The sequence below is a fragment of the Ochotona princeps genome, chromosome 19, assembly GCF_030435755.1.
Source record: "Ochotona princeps isolate mOchPri1 chromosome 19, mOchPri1.hap1, whole genome shotgun sequence".
NCBI lineage: Eukaryota > Metazoa > Chordata > Mammalia > Lagomorpha > Ochotonidae > Ochotona > Ochotona princeps.
In genome coordinates, this window is record NC_080850.1 from 23,771,970 (window position 1) to 23,788,050 (window position 16,081).

At 37.9% G+C, this 16,081-nt stretch overlaps 1 protein-coding gene across 15 annotated transcripts in view; it reads left to right on the top strand.

Annotated features, from left to right (window-relative positions):
- Positions 1 to 14,403, top strand: part of CSNK1A1 (casein kinase 1 alpha 1) — a 45,500-nt gene extending 31,097 nt beyond the window's left edge. For 2 of the 15 annotated variants that reach the window (XM_058677649.1, XM_058677660.1), the window contains 5 exons: positions 3,110 to 3,216; positions 3,958 to 4,106; positions 5,820 to 5,849; positions 10,729 to 10,799; positions 11,836 to 14,403. In XM_058677649.1, the coding sequence (XP_058533632.1) occupies positions 3,110 to 3,216; positions 3,958 to 4,106; positions 5,820 to 5,849; positions 10,729 to 10,745 (303 nt within the window). In that variant the 3' untranslated portion in view covers positions 10,746 to 10,799; positions 11,836 to 14,403. Of the gene's footprint in view, positions 1 to 3,109; positions 3,217 to 3,957; positions 4,112 to 5,819; positions 5,933 to 9,948; positions 10,401 to 10,728; positions 10,800 to 11,835 lie in introns of those variants that run through there. The other 13 variants (XM_058677659.1, XM_004587550.4, XM_004587548.4 and 10 more) reach the window with 11 other exon arrangements.
- The last annotated feature ends 1,678 nt before the right edge of the window (positions 14,404 to 16,081 follow it).

The window sequence follows — 16,081 nt, forward strand, 5'->3', positions numbered from 1 at the left end:
TTTAATTATGACACTGGCTTGAGCATAAATGACCTAGGCACCCTCCTCCAATCCTCAGCGTATACATGCACACACAGTGGGCATAGAGACAGAGAACTCTCATGTTTCTGTAACTGCTGACCGCCAGCTGGGCTGGGCTGAAACTGGAAGCCTGGGACTCAGTCCAGGTCTCCCACGTGATTGGCGAGACTTTGTTTTATGTCTCTGGTTTGTGCTTTCTAATTGGTTACACGGCAAATTTAAGTAAACTTTTTATAGTAGAAATTTTTTGGTATATATTTTTTCTTTGTTTTTGACAATCTTTACATAATTGATAAGAGCACAGAGGTTCAAATATAGTAGAAATTTTAAGGAAACTTTTTATAATAGAACTCCATCAATCTGTGAGGAAAATGAAGAAATACTCATATTCCTATAATAATGCCCAAAAAGAAATCAGCATTTGTTGTGTCAAGGAATAGAGTCAGATACAGATAAATTGGAGCAATGCAAAAAACTGTTGTCCAATATAGAAGCCAATTTGAGTCAAACTCATTTCAGTGAAATCTCATCCTTCATAGAAAGGCAGGTGAATTTAAAGTGGAGAGGGATTGGTGTAATGAATCATGATTTTCACAGAAAGAAGACTTTAGGATATTAAGACAAGAACTGGATACCTAAGATTAATTAGAAAATATTATGATATATTTGAGCAATTGAGCAACAGAACAGAAAAATCAGAGCTGAAACAGATTTGTGGAATGGGAAAATGAAGATGTCTCTGTTTCTCGCCATCTGCAAATTGACTCTCCCTCCTCTTTGAGTCTGCAATAGAGGAAGAGATGTTTGGGAGATTGTGATTCTGTCATTTCTGAACCTTTTGAGTTTATTTCAAATTATGAATTACATTCTAGGTTAATAAAATGCACCAAATCAATCCAAATACTTTTACTTTTTTTAAAGATTTATTAATTTGAGAGACAGAGTGAAAGAGTGGGAAAGACAAAGAGATGTTTCCATCTGCTGTTTCACTCCCCAAATGATTACAATCGAGTTTGGGCCAGGCAGAAGTCAAGAGCCAGGAATTCCATGTGGGTCTCCCTGTGTATGTGGCAGAAGCCCACATAATTGGGCTATTTGCTGCTTTCTCCACGTGCTCCTTTTCTAGGAGCTGGAACAGAAGTGGGGCAGCCAGGACTTGAACTGGTACGGTTATGGGATGCCAGCAGTGTCACAACACTGGCCCCACAAATGTTTAAATCTGTGTTGCGGGAAACAAATAGTACCACACTAATTCCATACAAAACGTTCAATTGACTTCCTGGGCAATTTGGCCATTTTTATAACAAAAACAAAAAATTTAATACCATCTGTTCTTTGAAATTCTTAATTTTGATCAACAAGTTGTGCACTCTGTCAGTGTTTCTAGATTAGTTATGAATAACTAATGCAGGGTGGTATTAGCACAGAAAGATAGGAGTTACTGCTATACCAAGTAATGAGGTTTTCTTCAGTCACATAGTCATGCTGTTTTTCACAGATCATGGATGTATCTAAAATTGTTATATGATTGATTACTTTTGTGTGCTCGTGTTATTATTGTTGTTACTATTATTATTTCCTTGCTATGGTTTTGTAGGCTTAGAGATTCCTCCTTCCGTCCCCTCATTTAATTGATTGCTTTTAGAGAGAGAGAAACCAGGATCTTGAATCTACTGGTTAACTGCTCAAATTGCTAAAACAGCCAGGAAGCAATGTTCCAATTGAGATGCTAGAATTGCAGGCAATGGCTTAGTTAAGCCCAGGGTGCCACCATGCTAACGCCCATTTGTAAAAATTTTGAAGTCCAGTTAAGGTTTTTTGTTTGTTTGTTTGTTTTTAATGAATGTATTATATCTATTACTTAAGTTTCATATGTTCAGCCAACAACTGAAATATTATGAGAATTTTGTAATTTATGTGTCTACGCCTTCTAATGCTGGAAGTGAGAAATTTGTCAAAATGATAAGATTGTGATAAGAGACTAGTTCTACTTCTAACTGTCCTTCACATTGCACTCACTCAAAGGGATGTGGGGGTTGTGTTGTGCTGCAGTGTTCTGCATTTCTAAAATGCTAGAGACAGAATCCTTTTGGTGATAAATGCGGTATTGAAAAAGTTTAATTTCTACAGATGTATTTAACAGACTAGTTAATGGAGGAAAATTATGATCTATTCAACTGATCAATTATGAATACATTTTTATGGAGTATATATACTAATTAGGCAGCCATTCAGAAGTTATGAAGAGATACATGAAGTGTGTTAGTGAAAAACTGCAAAATATCTTATAAATACAGTATAACAATTGCATGAATAGAAAAGGTGATATATTTATGGGAGGAAACATAGGGTTTTTTTTTAATGATTTATTTATTATTATTGGAAAGGCAGATTTGCATAGAGAAGGAAATGCAGGAGGATCTTTCTTTTGTTTACTGGTTCACTTCCCATGTGGCCACAACGGCCGGAGCTGAGCCGATCCAAACCCAGGAGTCGGGAGCTTCTTCTGGATCTCCCGTAGAAATGCAAGGTCCCAAGTCTTTGTACCGACTTACTGCTTTCCAAGGCCACAGGCAGGGAGTGGAACTGGATGGGAAATGGAGCAGCTGGGTACAAACTGGTGCCCATGTGGGATCCCAGTGCATGCAAGGCATAGATTTATCCACTATACTATCATGCCAGGCCCAGAGGAAGCCTACTTATAATATATTACAAATGTTAACAATGGTTGCTTTGTAGGCTACACTCCTGGTGATTTTGCTGTACTGTTTAAACACACATACATATATATAATCTAGCCTTTGTATGAGAGAAAGCACATTATCAGGCATGTTAGAGTGCCCATTTAGTTTATTTCCTCTACCAGTATAACAAGATATTGCACAAAATTAAATGAGTAGGATGATGCAATACTGTTTGAATTTATGAGAAAATGAGAAAACCAGTTTAAAACTATTCTAACTCATATTCCTACAGATATCCTATTCAAGTAAATTGTTTTCTTTTACCTATATATTTTTTTAAGGCTATATTTCTATGCATTTATTTTTTCTATCTTAAAGAAGATTTTTATTTTTTGGATCTATAGGGATTTCCTGCAGAGTTTGCCATGTACTTAAATTATTGTCGTGGGCTGCGCTTTGAAGAAGCCCCGGATTACATGTATCTGAGGCAGCTATTCCGCATCCTTTTCAGGTGGGTCTTACTGCTTTTCCTTTTTAATGTCTGTTTTTTTATTTGAAAAAAATGAGCAGTAGTGTGTGTGGTAGTGAGGCCTGTATGTATTTCGTTCTGGTTTCACTCTAGTTGAGCACAGGGGTCAGTTCTGAACCAGGGACTCCACTGAGGTCTCCCTTGTGGGTGGCAGGGGCTCAAATAGTGAAGTCATCTTCCACTGCTTTCCCAGGCACATTAGCAGGGAGCTTGACTGGAAACACAGCACTCAGGACTGACACTCCACTAGTAGATATGTGTATCAAAAGTGGCAGCTTAATTAACCCACTGGGCCATGGTGTCAGCCCTGGTGTGGATGATTATGGACCTGAAAGTCCAGTGAAGAAAACTAGCCAAGTCCTTTGTTTTGATTGTGAGCTAAAGTAGAGGGACCTACCAAGTTGTAGTGAAAATGTCCTTGAGATTATTTTAGCTTGGGGTTGAGAAACAGTCTAACTTTGGGTAATAATTGGAAGTCAGATTAAATATTTGTGGCTAATCTATGCTTCATGGAACTCTCCATGTTTGGTACAGACAGTAAAAAGTAATATGCATGGGCTCGGCAGCGTGGCCTGGTGGCTAAGGTCCTCACCTTGATCCCACGAGGCCGCTGGTTCTAATCCCGGCGGCTCCACCTCTTCTCAGTATATCTGACTTTGTAATCAAAATAAATCTTTTAAAAAAAAGTAATATGCATAACTTGCTTAAATTTATATTTTTCAGGACCCTAAACCACCAATATGACTACACATTTGATTGGACAATGTTAAAGCAGAAAGCAGCACAGCAGGCAGCATCTTCCAGTGGGCAGGGTCAGCAGGCCCAAACCCCCACAGGCAAGCAAACTGACAAAACCAAGAGTAACATGAAAGGTTAGTAGCCAAGAACCAAGTGACGTTACAGGGAAAAAAAAAATTTGAATACAAAATTGGGTAATTCATTCATATCTAACAGTGTTAGATCAAGGAGGTGGTATTAAAACAAAAATTTGGCTGTATGTTTAAAAAAAAAAGACGTCCTTGGAAAATTTGACTACTAACTTTAAACCCAAATGTCCTTGTTCATATATATATGTATATGTATTTGTATATACATATATGTGTGTATATTTTATCATTTCTCTTGGGATTTTGGGTCATTTTTAACAATTGCATCTTTTTTACTCATTCATTAACCCTTTTCCAAAATAAACATTTGGTGCTGGGAATGTGGTATAATCAATCAATCCAAAATCCTGGACCTAACACTTGTTGATTTTTAATGTATCTGGTTAGCCGTGGTATTTTGACTTTCTTCTGGACTAACGGTGTTAAGATTTTTTTTTTCCGCATGTCAGTGCTTTAGCATTTAAAATGGGAAATTGTGAAATTGATGTAATTTGAAGATGGGAGTGTGGCATTGCCCCCCAAGTGTCTGTCAGCTGCAGAGCATCCTATTTACGCTTTGTTTAAATGCTCATGTGACTACACAGCTCAATGTATCTTTATTAGTCATAAAAATTAACCTCTTACTTGCTATTTAAGTATGGAAATCCTTAATTTCAAAAGAATTCCTTTGCATTTGGCTTTATTTTTTAAATGTCACACATCAAGCTTTTAAGGTTCAATTTGGAATGGAAGTGTGCAGTTGGACCTTGCCAATTCAAGATAATTGGGGCTAATGCCATTGATCCACTGGTCTGATTGCTTTGTCTCTTGCACTCTGTCTCTAAGGAGAGTAACTGGTGGGCGTGGCTCCATTTCTTAATTGCTACTGCCATATAGTTTGACTCCAGTTTTCATGATTTGTTTTAGTTTTGTTTTTCCCCCTTTCTGAGGCCTTTTAATGCCTGCCTGCTTGGAGTGGTTGGCAGATAAGATTGAGTTTTTATATTCTAATTTAATTCTCAATGACTGCTCTAGTCTGAATTTGGCCTTCATAAATTAGTCTTTGATCTATGTTTTCTAATGTTGTGTTTAAGTGATTTTTAATTTGAAAAATAGAATTTTATCTGACAATACCTTTTAAGAAGTAAAACCAACTGATGTCATCCTCATCCCAGTGGCTCATTACTAGGAGTGAAATGGATAGGTTTCCCTTTCTTATTTTTGCATTCGAGAACAACTCAAAGTTGCAGGTTTAATGTAATGGGTGTTGTTAGGTGATAAAACTTAAGTTCAGGTTAGAATTATCAGATTATCTGCCTCTGCATCTCAGTATGGAGTTAACTGCCTCTTTTGAGCATTTTCGTCACCTTGTAGTCATAATGCCAGAAAGTTGATTTGAATTAGGTAGCTAGGGGCACTGAGAAATGGTCTTATCAATAATACAATCTAAACCAAGGATTTTGACACTTGATGTTAATAATGTCACAAAGTGCTTTTTTCTCACAAACCAATTTTTGCCTAAGCTAGCTGGGATAATAGAATCATCACGAGTTATGGTTTCTAGAACTAAAATTAGATTGAAATTCATCTGACCTAGAACATTTCATTCAGGCATTCAGCAGCCTTCCAAAAGAATTCACCTTATTTTAAGCTAGTTTGATTGTTAGTTTGCTGTGTGTTTGTCATTGAATAAACAAGCATAATTTTTGCCTTATCCAGGTCCTAAAGATGAGAAGTTGGATCCACTGAGTTAGTATGTTTCCTCGAAAAAAAAAGTTGCAATTAAACTTAAGTTAAATCCTTATTTTGTATTGTAGCGATTTTTCATAAAAGTAAGTTTAAATTCTAAGAATTGCGTAGCATCATTAGACATGATAGTCATGTATTATGTAAATGTGAAAGTATAATTATGAAAAATTGAATTTTTTCCAAGCTTTCAAAGATGTGTAGTTCAGGATGATTTTTTTCCCATTCTCAGTGGAGTCTTGCTTGCTTTTAAAATATGCATTCCATAGAATATACACAACAGCATTCTGTGTTCTTTGACTTCTTGAAAACATCTGAATTATTTTGGGTACAGAATCCAATGCCCAAAGCAAGTCTGATACAGCTCCTGTTTGAATATAAAGTTGTGAAAAGATAGGTGGTCTTAGGTGGTCTGAGGTGGCGTAAATGAAAGCTATTCTCCTAATCTCCATCCCTACTTCATTATCTGGGTCATCCCTTAAGAAATCCCTTAGGAAGCTGAGGATTGACAACAATTGTTCAGTATTGTTTCTAATTACAATTCCTGAGCAGTCAGTGTGTTTAAAAGCTACCACAGTGTGTTTATCATCTACCACAGCATTTTTTTGTGTTTAAGGAAGACTCGTGTAGCTCAGTGATTCATTGAGTTCAGGAAATCCTTGACATGATGATGGAAATACCATATTACTTTTCTCTAGTTTAAGTCTTAAGAAGGAGTTATTTATTTTAAAGGCAGAACTACAGAGAGAGGAAGAAACAAAGCCTCCCTTTGTTTCACGCCCCAGATGGCCACAGCCATGCCTTAGCCAGGAGCCTGAAACTCCATCTAGGTCTCCTGGTAGGGTGACAGGGGCCCAGATACTTTCACTGCTTTCCCATGAGCCTTAGTAAGGAGCCAGATAGGAAGTGGAGGAGCAGGACTTTATCTGCCACTTAAATGGAATGCTGATGTCAGCTGCTGTGCTACAGTGTCAACCCTAGAAGGTGCTTTTTTTGTACATTATATTTATTATTTGTTTTCCATAACTGCTTTAAGTTGCTTTACATCTCTGAAATGGGTTTATTCTTTTAAAGATTTATTTGCTTTTATTGGAAAGGCACATTTACAGAGAAAAGGAGAGATACATAAGGATTTTTCCATCTGCTAGTTCACTACCCAGATAGCCACAGAGGCCAGTCTGGAGCCAGGAGCTTCCTCTGGGTCTACAAGGTGGACACTGGGTCCCAAGACTTTGGGCCATCCTCCACTGCTTTCCTAAGCTGTAAGCAGGGAACTGGATTGGAAGACTAGCAGTGGGGACCAGTAACCATATGGGCTGCCAGTGCTCACAGGTGGAAGATGAGCTAGTTGAGCCATTGTGCCAACCCTCTGGAATGAGTTTTGTACATGTTTCCTGGAAATACATTCCCAATAATAACATTCACTGATGTATTATATACAGTTATTTTTGAAGAATGTTTCTACCAAGAGGAATAACCCTAAGTTGTTCCAGCAATTCCCTAGAAATGTCAAAAATCCCCTTTTAAGTTTCTTAATTAGTGTATGTAGCATCATAGCTGACACACTTTCAAATCTATTTCATTCTCTTCAGCTATGTTTGGTTATCGAAAAACTACTTTTGAAGACATTTAAAATGCAACAAAGGGAAAGCAAACTTTTTTTTTAAAAGATTTATTTATTTTATTACAAAGTCAGATATACTGAGAGGAGGAGAGACAGAGAGGAAGTGGAGCTGCCGGGATTAGAACCAGCAGCCATATGGGATCAAGGCGAGGACCTTAGCCACTAGGCCACGCTGCCGAGCCCGAAAGCAAACATTTTTAAGACACTTAAATATAGTTTATCTTTTCTTTAGTTAAGAATGGAGGTGGTGGAACATTCAGGAAGTAGTGAAGCGAAATACAGAGCTTTGTGTAATTCTGGTCTACTTTCATTATCTTTACTCCTGTTCACTACCTCTAGCCAGATGTCCAAAGTGTAACTAATAGTAGAAGTACCTGTCTAATTGGTGGCATTTAAAGATTAGGAATATTTTTTTCATCATATTAACCTACCATATCCATGATCTTCCTTGAATTGCCTTCCAATGTCTACTGGACTTCACCTACCATTTATGTCTAGCTTTTTTTTTGGCTTCACCAATTGCTGCTAGGAGCGTGGCTGGTCGCTCAGCAACATAACCCTACAGGGGAAGAACTTGAAAATACCTGGAGAGACTGATTTGCTCTAAGTATACTCAATCCAAAGAAGTACCAGGGAACTGCATCTGCTTGCTGAAATCTTGAATTTTTGTCAGCTTTTTTTTACTGTGGACAGTAGAACTGGCGACAAAAGAACTAAATAACCCAGGAGGAGCTGAAGATGAAAGCACAGGAGTTCATTTGTGGTGATCTAGTGCTCCATCTCCAAGGTTTACTGGGACTGCCAAAGTTTACAACTACCAAGTTGTCTGGATTATTTCACGACTATGAGAAGATCCATACAGCGTTGCAGTGACGCAGTGTGTGTGATACAGACCGCCTTCCAGTTGAAGAAGGAAGGAATCAGTTGCAACAGGTATTAAAACTGAGAAACTTCAGATGTCTTTACAGAACCTATGCTATAACAGGAAAGACAAAGGAATTCAGGTCCTCAGTCTGCTTTTTTAGTGCAAGTGAGGTGTGCTATGCATCTGATATACTCAAATTGACATCTCATTTGTGGACTTCTTAATCTTTCCCAATTTAAGAAGAGGGGTTGTGGTTATTTGGGTGTTTGTTTCTTTAACTTTACCTTGTCACTTAGATTCACATTCGATCTTCTGTCCGTTGATTCACTCACCAAGTGGCCACAATGGCCGGAGCTGAGCTAATCCAAAGCCAGGAGCCAGGAGTCTCTTTTTGGTCTCTCACGTGAGTGCAGGCTCCAAAAGCTTTGGACCGTTCTCAGCTGCTTTCCCAAGCCATGAGCAGGGAGTTGGATGGGAAACCGAGACGCTGGGATTGGAGCCAGCGCCCGTAGATTCAGAATTCTTTGTTTCCTTTTCTGGGACCGAAAGAACCAAATGAGCATGTTATAGGAAAAGTTAATATAAGTAGCACAGCACCGTGAATGTTATATTCAAAATAACTGAAAAGTATATATCTCTTATGGAAGAATCATAGAATTCAAACTCCCATCACACAAACTTAAAAGTCTTGCTGCTACCTAACCATTCTGTTGAACTACTTTGTCAATTCTGTTGCTTAAAAAAAAATCAAGGGCATTTAGAGTTTGTTGAAAAATAGAATATTCATTTTTTTAGGTTTCAAATAGAGGGATATAGATCATCATCATAAAATCCTCCTGTTTGTTTATAAACACAATCCCCTCCTCCTGTTTAAGGAATTTGAAAAGAAAAATTTATAAAAGCTGTTTTTTCTTTTTTTATTATATATATTTTATTGGAAAGATAATACAGAGAGAAAAATCTTCCATCTGTTGATTTATTCACCAAGCGGCTGCAATGGCCAGAGCTGAACTAATCCAAAGCCTGGAACCAGGAGCTGCTTCTGGGTCTCCCGCACAGGTGCAGGGTCTCAAAACTTTGGGCCGTCCTCAACTGTTTTCCCAGGCCACAAATAGGGAGCTGGATGGGAAGCAGGGCCGCCAGGATTAGAACCGGAGCCTATAATGGGATCCCAGTACTTTCAAGGCGAGGACTTCAGCTGCTAGGCTACTACACCTGGCCCGATTTATTTGTTTTTATTGGAAAGTCAGATTTACAGAGGAAAGACAGAGGGAAAATCTTGCTCTACTGGTTCACTCCCCAAGTGACTGCAATGGCTGGAGCTGAGCCAAGCCAAAGCCAAGAGCTTTTCTGGGTCTCCCATGTGGGCACAAGGTCCCAAGGCTTTGGGCCTTCCTCTACTGCCTTCCCAGGCTACAAGCAGGGAGGTGGTTGGAAAGTGGAGCAGCCAGGACATGAACTGTTGCCTGTATGGGATCCTGGCACGTTCATGCAAGGCGAGAGAACTCTAGTCACTAGGCTATCATGTGGGACTGAAAAGCTAGAGATTCTTAAATAATCCTGTCCTAATTTGTACCTCCCCCCCACACCTTTTGTCTGTTTGTTTGTTTTAGGACCAAAGGGATTCATCACTGATTTTAAATAATATTATCTTCAAAATTGTTCCTTGGACTTTTGGAAGCTGGGAGATATGCCACCCAACCTGCAAAGGAAGAGGGAAGAACTAAAGAACACTGGAGCAGAGAATGCATAATGCCCTAAGTGCTGGAAGAGCAAGTATTGAATAGCTGCTGGATATTCCTGCTGAGGTTTCTTCCAAACACACTGTACTAACAATTTAGGACGCTTCTCTGGAAAAAGTGTTGATAACTCTGGAGTATCCTGCCATTGGCCCACCTGAAGAGTAAAGATTTGACTTCTCTGTTCTACAAAGAATGTTATTAGGCCAGCATTTAAGCAGTCCCTAAAGAATTGCAGTGAATAATTGACTCAAAAATTCCTCACATGTTTTATTGAAGGCTAAGCAGTTTATCTAGCACTTCACTATTAAAGATATGTTTTCTAATATTTTGAGTGATAATAAAATTTATCTTTTTAGTTAATAACCTAACTTTCCGTTTGAAAGATACTGAACAATCAGACTATAATCACCTAAACAAGCTATGATAAAGGAAAGCCCAACAAATAGCTTTAAGAGTACACTCATATTTAAGAACAGTGACATGTAATCATTTTGTTGGGTAGGCGGTAATTTCTGTTTAGCTAATCTAGTCTTTTTTTTTTTTTAACCTATAGTTTCTCATACTGGAAAATTAGAATTAGAGAATATTGTCCAATATAAGTTGTTGAGGTTATTGAGGTTTACCTTTCTAATCCTACTGTTCTGTTGTTAGGTACTTTGGAAAAGTAAAGGAATAAAGTACTCATATCTGTCCTCAGGGCTTGGCACAAATACTTGGCACAGGTATTTATTAAATAGTGTGTCCCATGAAGTGTTGAGGAGTAACATGCAAGGAACAGTTTATGGTTACTAAAACATGTTCTGTGCTAAAGATGTGAGGAAGCCGATCACAGTGGACTATAGTGAGTTATACTCTGGTTGTGAATAAAGCTTTTGAAAGAGATCAAAGAAACATTAATGCCTCAAAGAAAATGTGACTGAAAGTGAGAGAAGATAGTGGGATGTTCAGGTTTTTGCTGACAGGCGTATTCCCTGTCTTTGCTACTCGTCATAGATAATATGTACATCTAACTTGAAGACAAGTTTGCTTGTATTCAAACCTGCCTCTATGTAGAAGCCCTAGTGGGAGGAGAAGGGGGAATGGTTAGAGTTGGAAGACTTGAAGTAAGCCCCAAAAAAGCATCATTTTGTGCATTTTCAGTGTAGTGACAAAAATCTTGTCTTTTCAAAGCAACTAATGTATATTAAAAACTATTTAAGGTTTTTTTTGTTTGTTTGTTTGTTTGTTTTTTTTTTTTTTTTTTTTTTTTTTTTTTTTTTTTTTTTTTTTTTTGAGGTTTCTGTACAGACATAAACTTCTCAGGTCTGCATTCGGTGGAATAGTTGATATATATGCCTGATACAGTGAAATCTGTACTAATTGGTCATTAGTACTTTGTGTTAGAAACAATGCACATGCTAAGATCAATCTGTACTTGCTAAAGCAATTTATTTTCCATTCAATAAACATTTGAGCACAAACAATATAGTCTAGGTATTAGAAACAGTGTAGTGCGCAGAATGTACTTGTTAGAATTAGTATGAATTACCTAGCTTGAGAACAGGGGTTGGAGGTGGCTTAAATTCACTGTACACCACTCCTAGAGTCATCCCAAGCAGGAAAGTTTTAATTGTAGATTCAGGGTTTTGTTTTTTGTTTGTACTGAGCCGTTATGGGTGGATTTTAGGCCTAGTTTGATCCAACTTCTGTTTTGGGTTTAGTTTTGGGTAGTTTGGTACATGGAATATTAATATTTTTTTTCTGTTTTCATTTTGACAGGTTTCTAAGCATGAATTGTGGAACAGAAGAAGCAGAGCAGATGATTGGAGCAGCATTTGTTTCTCCCCAAAATCTAGAAATTTTAGTTCATATGTGCACTAGCCGGTGGTTGTGGACAACCATTTACTTGGTGTAAAGAACTTAATTTCGTTATAAACTGGCTCTGGGCAGCATTGGTGATGCTGTATCCTGAGTTGTAGCCGCTGTAATTGTGAATATTAACTGAGGTAGTGAAACATGGTGTCCGGTTTTCTATTGCATTTTTTCAAGTGGAAAAGTTACCTAAATGGTTGACACACACAAATTGGTGGAGACATTGTGCATATGCCAATTTTTTTGTTAAGATCCTTTATTTTGAACTATACTGCTTTGAAATCTCATTTCAGAAGAACGGCATGAACAGTCTTCAGTGACAGTTGTGATGGTTGTAAATTCTCACAACTGTTCGTTCTTAGGGTTGTTCCACCCCTGGGGTTTGCAAGTTGTTCACTTAAAACATTCTTAAAATGGCTGGCTTCTTGTTTGCAAGCCAGCTGATATGGTAGCAACCAAAGATTCCAGTGTTTGAGCATATGAAAGACTCTGCCTGCTTAACTGTGCTAGAAATAACAGCATCTAAAGTGAAGACTTAAGAAAAACTTAGTGACTACTAGATAATCCTTAGGACTCTGCATTAACTCTATAATGTTCTTGGTATTAAAAAAAAAAAGCATATTTGTCACAGAAATTTAGTTAACATCTTACAATTGAACATGTATGTATGTTGCTTAGATAAATGTAATCACTGTAAACATCTATACGATCTGGGATTTTGTTTTTATTTTGAAATGGGAGCTTTTTTTTGTTTACAAGTTCATTAAAAACTAAAAACTGTTTCTGTAAGGAAATGAGATTTTTTAAACAACAAGAAAAATGCCTTGCTGACTCACTCTGAAATAAAAACTCTCCCTGATTTTTTGATAGACTACTTCAAGCCATTTATTACATGATATTCCTTTGATAAGTTGAGTTAGATTTAATGTATGACTTTTCCTCAAAAAAAAAAAAAAAACCTTTTTTTTTTTTTTTTTAAATTTTAAGATGTTTTGGGTTTTTCCCCTCTGAAGGGAAAAGGCAGTCTTTCAGTTTTTTCTTTGTTTCTTTTCTTCTTTTTTTTAATGACTTGCAGGCACAGTACCTGGTTCTGCAACTGCCAGAACTTAGTATTGAATCTGCTGCTGCAGCTGACTAACAGCTGGACTGATTTTGAGTAAGAATGAAAGCGTTAAAGGGTTTGACTACAAGATTTTTTTTTTTTTTAGCTACATGTGAAATGGCTCTAGGCAGTCGACTCTTATCCTTGGAAAGCATCATCGCACTGTGTGAGGCCCAAGTGAGTGCTGACCCTCTAATCCTAGCCCCAACCTGCTTCTCTGTCAGTCATTCTCTGTGCGCTTCCCTCAATCTGACTTGCGCGCTCTTTTCTCTCAACCAAGAGAAAGGAAATGTATTGATGATAATTCCTTGAATAGTGTAATTTATTCGTTTATAGCACATCAGGATAAATTAAAAAAGAATACTTCTCTGAAAATGCTGCCAGGAGCCTATTGTGTAAATGTAGGTATTTTGTAAAATCTTGGACACTGTAAATTGACATGTGTTTGGTCAGATTGTATCGGGTTTAATTTTCTTTTTTAAATTATTTCTCATTCAAAACTGTTTTAGCAATAATTAATTCCATGGGTTAACCACCACATTCTGCCATGAAGGAATACGTTAGTGTGAACCTTAATGCTGAAGAAATCTTAGTAGATCTGAATTTGGGTGTAGGCAGCTTCTTTGTTTCTTTTCTAACCATCCTTGTCAGTTAAGGTGTTTGTTTCTTGACTAATAAACCCTTTGATACTTTTAGCCAGAAATCAGTCTCATAAAGCTATTTTTGAGTATAGTTTGTGTAAAATAAATTTGTTTAGCTTTGGTAAGAACTTTTCCAAGCTGAACTCCCTCTAGCAAGATATTTTTCAGTGCTTTCATTTACTATGCACTTAGACTATGCACTTTTTCTGAGATATTTTTGTAACACTTTTTTGTATTTTTGCCATTTGAAAAGGTTGTGGTGTAGTTGGTCTGTAATTAAGTTGCAGATTTAAAACTGCTGTTAGCTTTGTAAATCAAAATATAGGTGTTTTTTGTCTTGGTATATTGTCACTCCATCTGCAGCTGGAGCTGGAATGCCATTGATCTTCTAGCTACCATTCATTTTCTTCACAGTTCACAAAAGAAGAATGTGAAATGCAGTGAATGCTGTTACTAATCCTGTCGGGAAATGAATCTCATTTCACCAAAATTATGTTTTTCCACTAAAATGATGATACAAGTTTGAAGACACATCAATCTGAAATTGGAAGACCTCACCACTTAAGGCTCCACAGTGGCTTACTGAGCTGAACTTTAGGTCACTACTCTTTACTTTGTTCACCCACTGGGGGGTGCAGTTTTTTTTAAATGTTGGGAGATGGCCATTCTAACTACTGTTGAATGTCTGTTTTGGGAAGGTATAATGAGAAAATAAAAAAGAATATATATGAAGGGAGAGACTGGTTATCTCCCCCATATGGTTGTGCTTATGCTCGTATGGCCTATAAATGGATATATGGAAGTTTGCTTTTGCTATTATTTTCCATCAAAAACATTTTTATTAAGAGATTTTTTTCTATTTCTGCTAATCCTTGCATTACCAGTATTCTTAAATTCTAAGAGTTTCTATCTGGTTCATCCCTCAAATGATCTCAGCAACTGGCATTGGGTTAGGCTGAAGCCAGAACCAGAAGCTACAATCAGATCTCCCACATGGGTAAGGGAACGCAAGTACTTGAACCAGAACTGATAGCTGTGTGACTAAAATGTGAATGTAAATGTTACATACAAGTAAAAAATGTGGGTATTGTGCTGTGCTCGTCATGAGTGAGTGTGGCAGGTGGTGCCAGTATCCTATATTGGAGTATCAGTTCAAGTCCCTGCCTTTCAAGTTTGATCTAGCTCCCTGTTAATATACCTGGGAAAACAGCAGAAGACCAAACAAGTACTTTGGCCACTCCCACCAATGTGGAAGATCAGGAACGGTTCGGGGCTGGCTGCTGACTGTTTAATGAATGAGCCAGCAGATGGATGATTTGTCTCACCCACTCTGTCACTCTGCCATTCAAATAAGTAAATAAGAAGTTGAATGCCATTTTCACAATATCTTGGAAGTGTTGCTCAAGAACTTCCACTTCTGGAGTATTATTGGTGGCAAATTACCTGAAAAGCAAGCTAAAACTGAAACCCTGTTGTTCCTATATGGGGTTTGGATGTGCCGAGCAGCATCTTTTCTGCTGTATCAAGTGCCTGTCCTTTTTGAGTAACACTTTTTGGTTTTTTTTGTTGTTTTGTTGTTTGTTTGGGTTTTTTCTTAGATAAAACATTACCCTAGTGATACATTGATCTCCAGACTGGCTATGCAGTCTGATCTGTGTGTCTTTGGGGTGTACTCAGAAGCAATGAGAGTATTAAGCAATGGCATAGCTGGAAGAGTAACACGTATATGGTTGCTAAGCACAAATAAGCCATGAGTCCTGGAGGAATGACTGGTTTTAGGCCTGTGATGGGAAGACAGGAATATCCTATTATCTCACAGTAGAAGAAAAGAAAAAAACATAAGGTGCATGTCAAACACAGGAGCCTTTTAAAGGCAATTAAACAAGCTGCTTACACGTGTGAGTCTACCCCAGATGAGGTGTCTTGGTAATTTTGCAGTCAGGACCTAAACCTCATTCCTTTTAAACTTTCATATGGTTAAATCCTGATGTTCCTGTTACCTCTTTTTCAAACCCAGAGATTGGTGGAGTACTTTTATATAAAGTTGCCTAATCAGCTTCCTAGCATTATTCCCACTACCACCCTCCCTCCACGCATACTTTATTTAATCTTACTTGAAAAGCAGAGTTAAGAGATGAGATCTTCCATCCATTGGTTCACTTCCCGAATGGCATAACGGCTGGAGCAGGGCCTGTCTGAGGCCAGGTACCAGGATCTTCCAGGTTTCCAACAGGTAAGGGAACCAAGCTCTGAGCCATCTTCTGCGACTTTCCCAGGCCACAAGCAGGGAGCTGGAAGAGAATTGGAATACCTGGAAAGGAACCAGTGCCCATATGGGATGCTAGCACCCTAGGAAGAGGTTTGTCTTAACCATGTGATGGCACAAACCCGATCCTGCCCTTACGCCCAC